The sequence below is a fragment of the Heptranchias perlo genome, chromosome 6 (genome assembly GCF_035084215.1).
Source record: "Heptranchias perlo isolate sHepPer1 chromosome 6, sHepPer1.hap1, whole genome shotgun sequence".
NCBI classification, from domain to species: domain Eukaryota; kingdom Metazoa; phylum Chordata; class Chondrichthyes; order Hexanchiformes; family Hexanchidae; genus Heptranchias; species Heptranchias perlo.
This window is the reverse complement of record NC_090330.1, coordinates 78,380,711-78,398,120: the sequence shown is the minus strand read 5'-3', so window position 1 is coordinate 78,398,120 and position 17,410 is coordinate 78,380,711. Positions and strand designations below refer to the sequence as shown.

The 17,410-nt window shown below is 45.3% G+C and overlaps 1 protein-coding gene across 1 annotated transcript; it reads right to left on the bottom strand.

Moving 5' to 3' along the window:
* Positions 1-13,723: 13,723 nt before the first annotated feature.
* LOC137323070 (uncharacterized) lies at positions 13,724-17,410 on the bottom strand. Its single transcript, XM_067986472.1, has 2 exons — positions 16,260-17,410; positions 13,724-16,180 (listed from the first exon to the last, which is right to left on the bottom strand). The coding sequence occupies exon 2, from the start codon at positions 15,803-15,805 to the stop codon at positions 15,131-15,133; it is 675 nt and encodes a 224-aa protein (XP_067842573.1). The 5' UTR covers positions 15,806-16,180; positions 16,260-17,410; the 3' UTR covers positions 13,724-15,130.

Genomic DNA, 17,410 nt, shown 5'->3' with positions numbered 1-17,410 from the left:
TTCCAGAGGTGAGATGAGAGTGACTGCCCTTGATATCAAGGCAGCATTTAACCGAGTAAGAGCACAGGCACCCTAGTGAAATTTAAGTCAACGGGAATCAGGGGGAAAACTCTCCAGTGGCTGGAGTCATACCTAGCACAAAGGAAGATGGTCGTGGTTGTTGGCGGCCAATCATCTCAGCCCCAGGACATGCTGCAGGTGTTCCTCAGGGCAGTGTCCCAGGCCCAACTATCTTCAGCTGCTTCATCAATGACCTTCCCTCCATCATAAGGTCAGAAGTGGGGATGTTTGCTGATGATTGCACAGTGTTCAGTTCCATTCTCAACCCCTCAGATAATGAAGCAGTCCGTGCCCGCATGCAGCAAGACCTGGACAACATAAGTGGTAAGTAACATTCGCACCACACATGTATCAGGCAATGACCATCTCCAACAAGAGAGTGTCCAACCACCTCCCCTTGACATTCAATGGCATTACCATTGCCGAATCCCCCACTATCAACATCCTGGGGGTCACCATTGACCAGAAACTTAACTGGTCCAGCCATATAAATACTGTGGCTACAAGAGCAGGTCAGAGTGACTCACCTCTTGACTCCCAAAGCCCTTCTACTATCAACAGAGCACAAGTCAGGACTGTGATGGAATACTCTCCACTTGCCTGGATAAGTGCAGCTCCAACAACACTCAAGAAGCTCGACACCATCCAGGACAAAGCAGCCCGCTTGATTGGCATCCCATCCACCACCTCAAACATTCACTCCCTCTGCCACCGGCGCACTGTGGCTGCAGTGTGTACCATCTGCAAGATGCTCTGCAGCAACTTGCCAAGGCTTCTTCGACAGCACCTCCCAAAACCGCATCCTCTACCACCTAGAAGGACAAGGGCAGCAGGTACATGGGAACAACACCACATGCATGTTCCCCTCCACGTCACACACCATCCTGACTTGGAAATATATCGCCGTTCCTTCATCGTTGGGTCAAAATCCTGGAACTCCCTTCCTAACAGCACTGTGGGAGAACCGTCACCACACGGGCTGCAGCGGTTCAAGAAGGCGGCTCACCACCACCTTCTCAAGAGCAATTAGGGATGGGCAATAAATGTGCGCCCACATCCCGAGAATGAGTAAAAAAAAAGAGGATAGCTGTATGGGGAGAACAGGATACCAGAATAACGAGGGCAGGATATGGAGAGCAGCATATTAGTAGAGTGAGATAAGGATATCAGTACATGATGAATAGGATGGCACTACAAGGAGAGCAGGATATCACTGGAGGAAGAGCAGGATATCAGTACAAATGAACAGGATATCAGTGTAAGGGGAGCAGGAAATCAGTACAAGAAGCCAAAGCTATCAGTACATGGGAAGAAGGATATCAGTGCAAGAAGAACAGGATGTCAGTACCAGAAGAGAAGGAGATCAGTAGAAGGAGGGCATGATATCAGTAAAAAGAGATGAGGATACCGGTACAAGGGGAGCAGGTTATCTGTACAAGAAAAGCAGCATATCAGTACAAGGAGAGCAGGTTATCTGTACAAGGTGAGCCCAACATGGGGTGCTGGATATAAGTAGAAGGAGAGCAGGATGTCAGTACAAGAAGAGCAGTATATCAGAACATACGAGCAGGATATCAGTCAAAGGAGTGCAGGGTATCAGTACATGGGGAGCAGGATATCAGTACAAGGTGAGGAGGATATCAGTAAAGGAACAGAGGAACATAGGAACAGGAGTAGACCGTTTAACCCCTCGAGCCTGTTCTGCCATTCAATGAGATCATGGCTGATTTGTGACCTAACTCCATATACCCGGTTTAGCCCCATATCCCTTAATACCTTTGGTTAACAAAAATCTATCAATCTCAGATTGAATGTTAATGATTCTGCTGTTTGCAGAAAATAGTTTCAAACTTCTACCACCCTTTGCGTGTTGAAGCATTTCCTAACTTCACTCCTGAAAATCCTGTCTCTAATTTTAAGGCTATGTGCCCTCGTCCTATCTACCCTATCAGTTCCCCTTAATATCTTGAAAGCTTCGATCAAATCACCACTTAATCTTCTGAATTCCAGGGAATACAACTCTACTTTGTGTAATCTCCTCTTAATTTAATCCTTGGAGTCCATGTATCATTCTACGCTGCACTCCCTCCAAGGCCAATATATCCTTCCTAAGGTTGATGAAGGCAGCAGGGCAGGTTGAGAAACCGGTTAAAAAAGGTCCTGGGCTTTATAAATAGAAGCATAGAGTACAAAAGCAAGGAAGTCATGATGAACCTTTATAAAACACTAGTTCGGCCACAACTGGAGTATTGTGTCCAGTTCTGGGCACCACACTTTAGGAAGGATGTGAAGGCCGTAGAGAGGGTGCAGAGGAGATTTACTAGAATGTTTCCAGGGATGAGGGACTTAAATTATATGGATAGACTGAAGAGGCTGAGATTGTTCTCCTTGGAACAGGGAAGTTTGAGAGGAGATTTGATAGAGGTATTCAAAATCATGAAGGGTCTAGACAGAGTGGATAGAGATAAACTGTTCCCACTGGCGGAAGGGTCAAGAACCAGAGGGCATAGATTTAAGGTGATTGGCAAAAGAACCAAAGGTGACATGAGGAAAAACTTTTTTACACAGCGAGTGGTTAGGATCTGGAATGCACTGCCCGAGGGGGTGGTGGAGGCAGATTCAATCGTGGCCTTCAAAAGGGAACTGGGTAAGTACTTGAAACGAAAAAATGTGCAGGGCTACGGGGATGGGACGGGGCAGTGGGACTAGCTGGATTGCTCTTGCATAGAGCGGGTGCGGACTCGTGCTCTAACCTTCTATGATTCTATGAAGGGGCGGTGCCCAGAACTGAATGCAGTACTCCAGGTGTGGCCTAACCAGGGCTTTTTATAGATGTAGCACAAAGTCTGCCCCCTTGTATTACAGTCCTCTATATAGGCAGAGCAGGATGTCAGTAAAAGGAGAGCAGAATATCAGTATAAGGCGAGCACGAGATCTGTACAAGAAAAGCAGCATATTAGTACACGGAGAGCCAGATATCAGTTCATGGGGAGCTGAATATCAGTAAAAAGAGTGGATGATATCAGAATAAGGAGGGCAGGATATCAATACAAGGAGAGCAGGATATTAGTACAAGGAGAGCAGGATATTAGTACAAGGAGAGCAGGATATTAGTACAAGGAGAGCAGGATATTAGTACAAGGAGAGCAGGATATTAGTACAAGGAGAGCAGGATATTAGAATAAGGAGGGCAGGATATCAGTGCAAGGAAATGAGGATATGAGTACCTGATGAGAAGGATATCAGTACAAGGGGAGCACGAATATAAGGAGATGTTATCAGTATAGAGGGAGGAAGATATCAGTATAAAGGGATCAGCATGTCAATTCAAGGAGAGCAGGATGCCAGTACAAGGGGAGCAGGATATCAGAACAAGGAGAGCAGGTTATCAGAACAAGAGAGCAGGATATCAGTAAAAGGAAAGGAGGGTATTAATTCAAGGCGAGTAGGATCTCAGTACAAGTGAACAGGCTATCAGTACACAGAGGTTTATATCAGTGCAAAGAGAGCAGGATTTCAGAATAAGGAGGGCAGGATAACAATACATGGAGAGCAGGATATCAGTACAAGGAGACTGTGCAGTGGGCTGAGAACAGATCTGGCCCGGGTAAATTGGAAGCAAAGATTGGCAGGCAAAACTGTAATCGAACAATGGGCAGCCTTTAAAGAGGAGATGGTTCGGGTACAGTCCAGGTACATTCCCACGAGGGGAAAGGTAGGGCAACCAAACCAGAGCTCCCAAGATGAGGAATGAGATAGAGAGTCAGATGAAGAAGAAAAAGGGGGTGTATGACTGATGTCAGGTTGATAATACAAGTGAGAACCAGGCTGAATATAGAAAGTACAGAGGAGAAGTAAAAAAGGAAATGAGAGGCAAAAAGGAGATCTATGGATGGAGGCTGAGGGCATGGCTGAAGTACTAAATTAATACGTTGCATCTGTCGTTACCAAGGAAGACGATGCTGCCAAAGTCATAGTAAAAGAGGAGGTAGTTGAGATACTGGATGGGCTAAAAATTGATAGAGGAGGTACTAGAAAAGCTAGCTGTATTTAAGGTAATTAACCACTCGGTCCGGATGGGATGCATCCTAGGTTGCTGAGGGAAGTAAGGGTGGAAATTGCAGAATTACAGAGGTGCTGGCCATAATCTTCCAATTGTCCTTACATATGGGGGTGGTGCCAGTGGACTGGAGAATTGCAAATGTTACACCCTTGTTCAAAAAAGGGTGTAAGGATAAACCCAGCAACCACAGGCCAGTCAGTTTAACCTCGGTGGTGGGGAAACTTTTAGAAACAATAATCCGGGACAAAATTAATAGTCACTTGGACAAGTGTGGATTAATAGAGGAAAGCCAGCACGGATTTGTTAAAGGTAAATCGTGTTTAACTAACTTGATAGAGTTTTTTGATGAGGATAACAGATGATGGCAATGTTGTTGATGTTGTGTATATTGACTCTCAAAAGGCATTTGATAGGCTTGTCAGCAAAATTGAATCCTGTGGAATAAAAGGGGCAGTGGCAGCATGGATATGAAAGTGGCTAAGTGACAGGAAACAGAGAGTAGTGGTGAATGGTTGTTTTTTGGACTGGATGAAAGTATACAGTGGTGTTCCCCAGAGGTCGGTACGAGGACCACTGCTTTTTTTGATATATATACTAATGACTTGAACTTGGGTGTACAGGGCACAATTTCAAAATTTGCAGGTGACACAAAACCTGGAAGTGTAGTAAACAGTGAGGAGGATAGTAACAGACTTCAAGAGGACATAGACAGGATGGTGGAATGGGCAGACACATAGTAGATGAAATTTAATGCAGAGAAGTGCGAAGTGATACATTTTGGCAGGTGGAATGAGGAGAGACAACGTAAACTAAATGGTACAATTCTAAAGGGGGTGCAGGAACAGAGAGACCTGGGAGTATATGTGCACAAATCTTTGAAGGTGGCAGGACAGGTTGAGAAAACGGTTAAAAAAGCATACGGGATCCTGGGCTTTATAAACAGAGCAAGGAAGTAATATTGAACCATTATAAAACACTGGTTCGGCCACAACTGGAGTATTGTGACCAATTCTGGGCACCGCACTTTAGGAAGAAAGTGAAGGCCTTACAGAGTGTGCAGAAAAGATTTACTAGATTGGTACCAGGGATGAGGGACTTCAAACAATTAGAGCTGTGAGGAGGGATGATATGTTAGAAGAATCATCAAATGAAGCCATATGGGTTGAGCTAAGAACAAAAAAGGGGCTTTCACACTAGTGGGGGTGTACTACAGAGCTCAAGGAGTCAGAGGGAGATAGAAGAGCAAATATGTAGGCAAAAACAATGGGGCTGTAATGGTAGGGGATTTCAACAACCCTAATATTAACTCGAATAGAATCAGTGTAAAAGATACCGAGGGCGCGGAACTCTTAAAATGCATTCAGGAAAGCTTTTTTAGTCAGTACGTAGCAAGCCCAACAAGAGAGGGGGAAGTTCTTGACTTAGTTTTAGGGAACAAAGCTGGGCAAGCGGAAGGAGTGTCAGTGGGAGAGCATTTTGGTGATAGAGATCATAATTCAGTTAGTTTAAGCATAGTTATGGAAAAGGACAAAGATAGAACCGGAGTAAAAGTTCTCAATTGGGGAAAGGCAAATTTCACGAAGCTGAGAAGTGATGTAAGCAAAAGTGGACTGGAAAGAGTTATTTGAAGGTAAATCAGCGCCAGAATAGTGGGAGGCATTCAAGGGGGAGATAGTGAGGTTCAGAGCAAATATTTTCACACAAAGAAAAAGGCTGGGAATGCAAAATCTAGAGCCCACTGGATGTCAAGGAGCATACCGGGTAAGATAAGACAAAAAAGGAAAGCTTACATCAGACACCGAGAGCTCTTTACGGCAGAAAGCCTAGAGGAGTATAGAAAGTGCAGGCGTGAAATTAAAAAGATGAGCAAAGCAAAGAGAGGGCATGAAAAAACACTGACAAGTTTTTTTTATTCGTTCACGGGATGCGGGCATCGCTGGCAAGGCCAGCATTTATTGCCCATCCCTAATTGCCCTTGAGAAGGTGGTGGTGAGCCGCCTTCTTGAACCGTTGCAGTCCATGTGGTGAAGGTTCTCCCACAGTGCTGTTAGGAAGGGAGTTCCAGGACTTTGACCCAGCAACGATGAAGGAACGGTGATATATTTCCAAGTTGGGATGGTATGTGACTTGGAGGGGAACGTGCAGGTGGTGTTGTTCCCATATGCCTGCTGCCCTTGTCCTTCTAGATGGTAGAGGTCGCGGGTTTGGGAGGTGCTGTTGAAGAAGCCTTGGCGAGTTGCTGCAGTGCATCCTGTGGCTGGTGCACACTGCAGCCACGGTGCGCCGGTGGTGAAGGGAATGAATGTTTAGAGTGGTGGATGGGGTGCCAATCAAGCGGGCTGCTTTGTCCTGGATGGTGTCAAGCTTCTTGAGTGTTGTTGGAGCTGCACTCATCCAGGCAAGTGGAGAGTATGCCATCACACTCCTGATTTGTGCCTTGTAGATGGTGGAAAGGCTTTGGGGAGTCAGGAGGTGAGTCACTCGCCGCAGAATACCCAGCCTCTGACTCGCTCCTGTAGCCACAGTATTTATATGGCTGGTCCAGTTAAGTTTCTGGTAAATAGTGACCCACAGGATGTTGATGGTGGGGGATTCGGCAATGGTGATGCCGTTGAATATCAAGGGGAGGTGGTTAGACTCTCTCTTGTTGAAGATGGTCATTGCCTGGCACTTGTCTGGCGCGAATGTTACTTGCCACTTATGAGCCCAAGCCTGGATGTTGTCCAGGTCTTGCTGCATGCGGGCACGGACTGATTCATTATCTGAGGGGTTGAGAATGGAATCTCCATTTCTGACCTTATGATGGAGGGAAAGTAATTGATGAAGCAGCTGAAGATGGTTGGGCCTAGGACACTGCCCTAAGGAACTCCTGCAGCAATGTCCTGGGGCTGACATGATTGGCGTCCAACAACCACCACCATCTTCCTTTGTGCTCGGTACGACTCCAGCCACTGGAGAGTTTTCCCCCTGATTCCCATTGACTTCAATTTTACTAGGGCTCCTTGGTGCTCGGTCAAATGCTGCCTTGATATCAAGGGCAGTCACTCTCACCTCACCTCTGGAATCCAGCACTTTTGTCCATGTTTGGACCAAGGCTGTAATGAGGTCTGGAGCCGAGTGGTCCTGGCGGAAGCCAAACTGAGCATCGGTGAGCAGGTTATTGGTGAGTAAGTGCCGCTTGATAGCACTGTCGATGACACCATCCAGTAGACTGATGGGGGGGTAATTGGCCAGATTGGATTTGCACTGCTTTTTGTGGACAGGACATACCTGGGCAATTTTCCACATTGTCGGGTACTGGAACAGTTTGTCTCGAGGCGCGGCCAGTTCTGGAGCACAAGACTTCAGCACTACAGCCGGGATGTTGTCAGGGGCCCATAGCCTTTGCTGTATCCAGTGCACTCAGCCGTTTCGTGATATCACATGGAGTGAATCGAATTGGCTGAAGACTGGCTTTTGTGATGGTGGGAATATCGGGCGGAGGCCGAGATGGATCATCCACTCAGCACTTCTGGCTGAAGATGGTTGCAAATGCTTCATCTTTGTCATTTGCACTCACGTGCTGGACTGCGCCATAATTGAGGATGGGGATGTTTGCAGAGCATCCTCCTCTTGTTAGTTGTTTAATTGTCCACCATCATTCACGACTGGATGTGGCAGGACTGCAGAGCTTTGATCTGATCCGTTGGTCATGGAATCGCTCAGCTCTGTCTATAGCATGTTGATTCCGCTGTTTAGCATGCATGTAGTCCTGAGTTGCAGCTTCACCAGGTTGGCACCTCATTTTTAGGTATGCCTGGTGCTGCTCCTGGCATGCTCTTCTACACTCCTCCTTGAACCAGGGTTGATCCCCTGGCTTGTTGGTAATGGTGGAGTGAGGGATATGCCAGGCCGTGAGGTTACAGATTGTGGTGGAATACAATTCTGCTGCTGCTGATGGCCCACAGCGCCTCATGGATGCCCAGTTTTGAGCTGCTAGTTTTGTTCTGAATCTATCCCATTTTGCACGGTGGTAGTGCCACACAACACATTGGATGGTGTCCTCAGTGTGAAGACAGGACTTCATCTCCACAAGGACTGTGCGGTGGTCACTCCTACCAATACTGTCATGGACAGATGCATCTGCGACAAGTAGAATGGTGAGGATGAGGTCAAGTAGGTTTTTCCCTCGTGTTGGTTCACTCACCACCTACCGCAGGCCCAGTCTGGCAGTTATGTTACTCAGGACTCAGCCTGCTCGGTCAGTAGTGGTGCTACCGAGCCACTTTTGGTGATGGACATTGAAGTCCCCCTCCCAGAGTACATTCTGTGCCTTTGCTACCCTCAGCGCTTCCTCCAAGTGGTGCTCAACATGGAGGAGGACTGATTCATCAGCTGAGGGAGGGCGGTAGGTGGTAATCAGCAGGAGGTTTCCTTGCCCATTTTTGACCTGATGCCATGAGAATTCATGGGGTCCAGAGTCAATGTTGAGAACTCCCAGGGCCACTCCCTCCTGATTGTATACCACTGTGCCGCCATCTCTGGTGGGTCTGTCCTTCCGGTGGGACAGTACATACCCAGGGATGGTGATGGAGGAGTCTCGGATGTTGGCTGAAAGGTATGATTCTGTGAGTATGGCTATGTCAGGATGTTGCTTGACTAGTCTGTGGGACAGCTCTCCCAATTTTGGCACAAGTCCCCAGATGTTAGTGAGGAGGATTTTGCAGGGTCGACTGGGCTTGATTTGCCTTTGTCATTTCCAGTGTCTAGTGGTCCGATGCCGGATGGTCCGTCCGGTTTTATTCTTATTATGACTTTGTAGTGAGATTGTGCAACTGAGTGGCATGCTTGGCCAATTCAGGGGGCAGTTAAGAATCAACCACATTGTTATGTGTGTGGAGTCACATATAGGCCAGACCGGGTAAAGGAGAGCAGGGTATCAGAACAAGGAGAGTAGTAGAATAGTACAAGGGGAACAGGATATCAGAACAAGGAGAGGAAGGAACACTACAAGAAGGTGGGGAATCAGAACAAGGAGAGCAGAATATCAGCACATGAACAGCAGGACATGAGTAAAAGTGAGGAGGATATCTGTAAAAGAGAGCAGGATATCACTACAAGAAGAGCGGGATATCACCACAAAGAGGGCATGATATCAGTATATTAGCACGACGAGAACAGGATATCAGAACAAGGAGAGCAGGATATTAGTAAAGGAGTGCAGGATATTGTTCGGGGATTTCTCCCAGATAGGATGTTAATCCATCAACAATAACCTACGCTTGATTCTGGCCCGAGTTGTTATAAAATTGGAAGTTTAATAGATTGACTTACAACAGGAGGGGGTGTAGCCCTAATAATAAATGATGACATAATGACAGTGGTGAGAAAGGATCTTGGCTCAGAAGATCAGGAAGTAGAATCAATATGGGTGGAAATTAGAAAATCACAATATGATTAGGCAGAGTCAACATGGCTTTTTGAAAGAGAAATTGTGTTTGACAGGGTATAGGAACAGAGAGATCTGGGGGTATACATGCACAAATCATTGAAGGTGGCAGGGCAGGTTGAGAAAGCGGTTAAAAATGCATATGGGATCCTGGGCTTTATAAGTAGAGGCATAGAGTACATAAGAATGGAAGTCATGATGAACCTTTATAAAACACTGGTTTGGCCACAACTGAAGTATTGTGTCCAGTTCTGGGCACTGCACTTTAGGAAAGGTGTGAAGGCCTTAGGGAGGGTGCAGAAGAGATTTAATAGAATGATTCCAGGGATGAGGGACTTTAGTTATGTGGATATACTGGAGAAGAACAGAGACGGTTGCAAGGAGATTCAAATCATGAAGGGTCTAGACAGAGTAGATAGAGAGAAACTGTTCCCATTGGCGAAAGGATGAAGAACCAGAGGACGTTGATTTAAGGTGATTGGCAAAAGAACCAAAGGTGAAATGAGGAAAAAATTTTTTACACAGCGAGTGGTTAGGATCTGGAATGTACTGCCCGAGGGGGTGGTGGAGGCAGATTCAATCATGGCCTTCAAGAGGGAACTGGATAAGTACTTGAAAGAACAAAATTTGAGGCGCTATGGGGATAGGGCGGGGGAGTGGGACCAGCTGGATTGCTTTCAATTTTGAAATAATCATCTTGGTTGTACTAAATTGTGATAGCTGTTAGCAAACTGATAGCACCCCTTTTATCTTGTGATTGGCTGTGGTCAGAAAAGGTGACTGAAAAACAGAAAAGATTAAATAAAGGATATATTATATCTCCTTGCTAGAAAAAGCAGAAAAACTAGAACAGCTAGGAGAGGTGGTTGAGATCATACCCTCGAAAAGCATATGAGAAAGAAATATAGGTAAACTATAGTTGTATTTTTTTTTATTCATTCATGGGATGTGGCCAGCATTTATTGCCCATCCCTAATTGCCCTTGAGAAGGTGGTGGTGGTGAGCCGCCGTCTTGAACCGCTGCAGTCCGTGTGGTGAAGGTTCTCCCACAGTGTTGTTAGGTAGGGAGTTCCAGGACTTTGACCCAGCGTCGATGATGGAACGGCGATATATTTCCAAGTCAGAATGGTTTGTGACTTGGAGGGGAACGTGCAGGTGGTGTTGTTCCCATGTGCCTGCTGCCCTTGTCCTTCTAGGTGGTAGAGGTCGCGGGTTTGGGAGGAGCTGTCGAAGAAGCCTTGGCGAGTTGCTGCAGTGCATCCTGTGGATGGTACACACTGCAGCCACAGTGCGCCGGTGGTGAAGGGAGTGAATGTTTAGGGTTAGTGGTGGATGGGGTGCCAATCAAGCTGGCTGGTTTGCCCTGGATGGAGTTGAGCTTCTTGAGTGTTGTTTGGAGGTGCACTCTAGGTTTTATAATTTGCTGTCCTTGCACTGCTGCATTATGGCAAGGACAGCAAATTATAAAACTTAAGTAACAATTAGAAACTGAGGGCAAACAAAAAGTCGGTGAAACAAAAATTAGAGGTGGAAAATCAATTAGCACATACAACTGCTTACAGTGCAACTTTACACCAAAGGTGCAAATGGGGCAAGAAAATTAGTTGCAAGTGTTGGGTGAAAATAAATTCACATCTAATCTGTGGTAAAGTAAAAGGTGCAGTTTATTAAAACAGAGCTCTGTGAGAAGGGTCTGTGCGAGCACCTTCTCCCCGATCAACAAAATTCACAAGCTCATATACAGTACAAGACTGGAGCACACCGATCGCAGTTACTACATTACTTATTCCTTAGCCAATCCGGCTCCGTGGCAACATTCAAAAACAACCTAATTATAACTTTACATCGTTAGCTAAGCCCCTTCTTTTAGTTCTGTCTTTTATCTAAGTTTGACCAGTTATCTGGACAGTAGGGTCCATTTTTGCTGTATCGTGGCTTTGGCCGATCTGAGTCAGTGACTCGTGATTGGACATGGCTCAAAGGTTAATCAAATATACCCTGCATACACCCGCGTGACAGTTGCTACTTCGTAACCCGATTGTTCTGCAAATTTTAACCTTGTCTCCACATGCTTAATCACTTTTTGTCTCAACTGAAACTAGGTTGTCATGCTGTGTTGCTTGACTGCAACATTCAGCTAGTTCAAATTCCAACCCATCACAAGTAATGCCGAACTACGACAGGAAGGTCTGGATAAAATGTGATAACAAATTTGCCTTTGTCACTGGATTAGATAAAGTCATACTTATGATCGCTCACACTCCCACCGAGTTGTTACTGTCAGGCACATTAAAAGATTTAACTAAAGGCCGATGAGCACAGCAAGCTGAATTAATCACAATGGCCTTTATCCTCCAGCTGGAGGGGAATGAGCCCTGACCACTTCCTCTGACAGCCATTTTACTTGTTTGTCACTGACCTGGGAGAAACGAGGGTTTACCTCAGCGGATGAAAAGCCATTACCAAGCTGACCTCTTACAAAAAACTTTGGAACTGTCCCGAAATCAAACAAAGCTTTTATAAAAAGGCACATTCTAAAAACACGGCATGGGTGGCAGAGATGGAAAAGCTGATTTATTGGCTAAAGATTTAGAGCAGAGTGGCGAATGGTGAGCCCCGCACATTAGCGAGCGACCTCAGATGGCTCCTGACTGAGTGGCTTGTGAACAGTTAAATTTAACAGATTTGTAAAACAGCAGCTGCAGGCTGTCATACAGGGCACAGGCTCGTGGCTCAGGGATGTCCTAAAAAGGGGGAGGACATCACCCTAGACGCTGATGAATTGGTACGTTATCAGAACCGAATGATCATCCGCACAGAACTCAGAAAAGAGATTGTCTGATGGACGCATACATTTTACATTTAAGGATTACCTTAAATAAATGTTGGAAATGCTGTAACAATAATTGGAATTTGATCTGCAATGTTTGTAGATAAAAGGTTTGAAAATGTTTTCCCAAAAGTAATTTTGTTTGGGCGAAGTTAAACTTAATCTTCTGCCTCTATGACAACAATCTGGAAATGTTGGACTAACTAAAAACTAAGATGAACGAACTGAAATGCTATCTTCCGACACAAAAGGTTTATTTTAAAAATTACGTAAAAGCGATGTTAAGGTACGCTGAGAACGCTGTGTGCATCTGATGATATTTGGCTCCATTGTTTTGTTTCTTCCAAGGTCACCGACATCTGTTTTTAATTCACCAAGCAACAATCTTTGCATTTATTTAAAATAATTGGCATAATTTAATTGAATATTTCCTCATGGTGACAGAATGAAATCATAAAAATCATGAATCAAGAAGAGCCACAATGGATTTTCTGTGTTTCTTTTTAAACAGGGAACTATGGTTTTTGGGACCGCATGAGCGTTGATGTTTCAGGATTACCAAGAGTATTTCTTTAACATACAAGTGGCTTCATAAAGTTTGCTTTACTTCATGGTCACTGGTACCAGCTTTTTAAATTCGAGGTTTTTAAACTGAATTCAAATTCTCAAACTTCCATGGTCAAGATTTGAACTCACCTTACTCTGGATCATTAGCCCAGGCCACTGGATCACTAGTCCAGTAACATAAGCACTAAACTATCGTACGCAGTCAAATGAAGAGGTGGGGGTGTGTGCGTGTGCCTGCGCGTATGCATGTGTGTGTGACTGTGCGCATTTAGTGTTAAATGACAATCTGCTTCCCATCATCAATAAGGCAGATCATGTTCTGTGGTGTCCAATGGTTGCAGAGAGCTTCAAATGAACTGGTTACCTGGGTGTCCACTAGTGCTCAAAACAGTGCCAAGCTGTCAGAGAAACAGCCACACATGCCCTTTCCCAGCGATCCTACACAACCTGGATCTGTAGATGATGGGTTTTACCTGGGCCGGGAGTAGACTTGCAATCTGCTCACCCCTTTGTACACTGGGTGACCAAAGAAAACAGGCAAGTCCGCTGGAGAGCCTCAAATTTATTTCACCATGCGTGTTCCTGTATACCATGTGTTTCTGTACTTTTGTTTTTTTCAATGATTTCCAGTTGAAGAAAAATGAACCAGGGCCAAATGAGACTGAAAATCAGCAGATAATTGTTTCTTTCTGTGATTTTAAATGTTTACTTTAAATGGCTGTGACGATACCGGATTCTTTACTCTTAGTCTGGTTCAGCAAAAACTGAAAGCGAATACACTTGAAAGTTTTAACACAATTTATTAGCTGCAGCTGGCCCGATCTATAGAATTGATTTCAACTCTTGACAGAGTCTGGTCAATCTCATAGAACAGGCAAATTACACAGTCAAAGTTCACACAATTATACATTTTCAGAGTGGGGAGGGACATGAGTAGCAAGGGGTTAAAACCAATCATAAGCTGAGTCTGGGCAAGCCATACTAACTGACATAATGACCGACCACTCACAGGTGATACCTGTTCATACGTAGGTCACAGGAAAGGGAGTCTCACTGATCTCAGGCCTGGGATGTTTTTCGACCTTGTCCGAAATAAGGATCCATTCATTAGGTAGCTGCAAAGCAACACTCCCTACACCTGCTTACCCCAGAATTCAGCTTATCATATCGCTTTGCTTGATTCATAATAAAGCATACATTTTCATACAGGAAATTAATAACAATTCAGCTTATCATATCGCTTTGCTTGATTCATAATAAAGCATACATTTTCATACAGGAAATAGGTATTCTCAGCTGACTGCCTCCACTAAATTAGCAGACAGAGAATGTCTTACAAACATGAGGAGCACGGGATTCCATTATGGGAGCAAGTGACGCCACTCTACCTGAGATGGTATCAAAGGCAGACCTTATAATAACTCCCTGCACCCAGTTAACTTGCTTACTGCTGTCACTGGAAAAGCAATTGTAAACAATTTTACAACACCAAGTTATAGTCCAGCAATTTTATTTTAAATTCACAAGCTTTCGGAGGCTTCCTCCTTCCTGAGGTGAACGTTTGTTGGAAATGAAATCATCGAAATGAAATCGCATTTATAATTCACAGAACAATGCTTGGTGATTACAGACAGTTTTTTCAACTGCCCGTTGCCAAGGCAATCAGTGTGCAGACAGACAGGTGTTACCTGCAAGGTCTCCGAATATACAAATCACCAAAAAAAAACAACAAACAAAAAAAAAACAGAGATAGAGAGGTAGAAACATAGAAAAGACAGCAACTGACCCGTTATATTAAAAACAGGTAACATTTGTTCGCTGGTGGGGTAACGTGTAGCGTGACATGAACCCAAGATCCCGGTTGAGGCCGTCCTCATGGGTGCGGAACTTGGCTATCAATTTCTGCTCGACGATTTTGCGTTGTCGTGTGTCTCGAAGGCCGCCTTGGAGTACGCTTACCCGAAGGTCGGTGGCTGAATATCCTTGACTGCTGAAGTGTTCCCCGACTGGGAGGGAACCCTCCTGTCTGGCGATTGTTGCGCGATGTCCATTCATCCCCCATAATTATGGCTGTTCCCTTATTACATGCCCCGACTATCTCCTGATTAATACTTCTTCCAGCAGAGTTGCAACTATTAGGAGGCCTATATACTACGCCCACTAATGTTTTTTAGAAAGGATATTATATTACCCGGAAAGGAGAGACACTGCTGGCCAGCGTCTGCATGGTCTCGCCAATGTACCATGCTCTGGGGCATCCTTTCCTGCAACGTATGAGGTAGACAACGTTGGCCGAGTCACAGGAGTATGAACCATGCACCTGGTGGGTGGTGTCCTCTCGTGTGATGGTGGTATCTGTGTCGATGATCTGGCATGTCTTGCAGAGGTTACCGTGGCAGGGTTGTGTGGTGTCGTGGACGCTGTTCTCTTGAAAGTTTGGTAATTTGCTGCGAACGATGGTCTGTTTGAGGTTGGGTGGCTGTTTAAAGGCGAGTAGTGGAGGTGTGGGGATGGCCATAGCGAGGTGTTCGTCGTCATCGATGACATGTTGAAGGCTGCGGAGAACATGGCGTAGTTTCTCCGCTCCGGGGAAGTACTGGACGACAAAGGGTACTCTGTTGGTTGCGTCCCGTGTTAGTCTCCTGAGGAGGTCTATGCGATTTTTTGCTGTGGCCCGTCGGAACTGTCGATCGATGAGTCGAGCGTCATATCCCGTTCTTACTAGGGCGTCTTTCAACGTCTGTAGGTGTCCATCGCGTTCCTCCTCGTCTGAGCAGACCCTGTGTATTCGCAGGGCCTGTCCATAGGGGATGGCCTCTTTGATGTGGTTAGGGTGGAAGCTGGAAAAGTGGAGCATCGTGAGGTTGTCTGTGGGCTTGCGGTAGAGTGAGGTGCTGAGGTGCCCGTCTTTGATGGAAAAGCACTTAGAAGGAATACAGGATCAGAATATAGAACAAACAAAACTTTTTCTATCAACAAGGGGAAGCGCCAGGGCAGAAAAAACTTATCAACTGTAGGGATTTAAATTTCAACTGTGTTCAGAAAGTTTCTTCTGAGAGTGTAGAATAAAATCTCAGAATGTGGTAGCTGAGATACTGCTGAGGCCAATGTTCCTGAAGATGTATTGGGTTTCTGCATTGTGCATATATGGAGAGACCATTAACGCATTGGGCAGATGTGGTACTTCGCTGAAGGTCTAATCTAGGCGACCTTGCCATGTGGCTCTTGTTTCCTGCAATGATAGTTCATTGTTGGCCAGAGGCTGCAAAAACCTATTGAGGTTAATTCGAAGTGCTAACAAAGACACTGACCTTTTGAACTGAGGTGACCTGGAGTTCAGTCACTGGTCTGAACTGGCCAGAACCGGTTTGAATTCGTTCCGCTTCTTAGAGAGACAAAGGGACGGCGATGCTACCTGGGCCCTTGGAACAGAGCCAATCAGGGGATGACATCGGTCACTCCAGCAACTTTGAGCCAACCGGAGAAGACAGCATCGTTCGAAAAGACAGACTTGGGGAATAAAAACTGAGGAATTGCTGGTTTGGTCCCAGAGTGTGTCTTTGTTTGTTTGTGAGCAAGAGAGAGAGAGAGAGAGAGAGAGAGTGTGTGTGTGTGTGTTTGTTTGTGAGGGAGACTCTGGAGACCAACCCTCGTGGAAGTGAGAACCTTACGTCAGGGACGTAAAGACTGCGTCAGGGACGTGGAGACGACGTCGGGAGTAAGAGGGAGAATTGCCTGGCCAGCAGTGTCTCTCCTTTCCGGGTAATATAATATCCTTTCTAAAAAACATTAGTGGGCGTAGTATATAGGCCTCCTAATAGTTGCAACTCTGCTGGAAGAAGTATTAATCAGGAGATAGTCGGGGCATGTAATAAGGGAACAGCCATAATTATGGGGGATTTTAATTATCATATTAACTGGACAAATCAAATTGGGCAGAGCAGCCTTGAGGACGAGTTCATTGAGTGCATCAGGGATGGATTTCTTGAGCAGTATGTAACTGATCCTACAAGGGGGCAGGCAACCTTGGACCTGGTCCTGTGTAATGAGTCAGGATTAATTAATAATGTCCTAGTTAAGGATCCCCTTGGAACGAGCGACCACAACATGGTTGAATTCCATATCCAATTAGAGGGTGAGAAGGTTGATTCTCAAACAAGCGTACTGAGCTTGAATAAAGGAGACTATGATGGTATGAGAGCGGAATTGATTAAAGTGGACTGGGAAAATAGATTAAAGGGTAAGACGGTACATGAGCAGTGGTGTTCATTTAGGGAGTTATTTTACAACTTTCAAAATAAATATATTCCACTGAGGAAAAAAGGGTGTAAAAGAAATGACAGCCATCCGTGGCGAAGTAAAGAAATCAAGGATAGTATCCGACTAAAAACAAGGACATATAAGGTAGCCAAACTTAGTGGGAGGATAGAAGATTGGGAATTCTTCAAAAGACAGCAAAAAG

Coding starts and splice junctions, on each gene's coding strand:
- LOC137323070 (XM_067986472.1), bottom strand. CDS start 15,805: ATGCTCCACTTTTCCAGCTTCCACCCTAACCACATCAAAGAGGCCATC.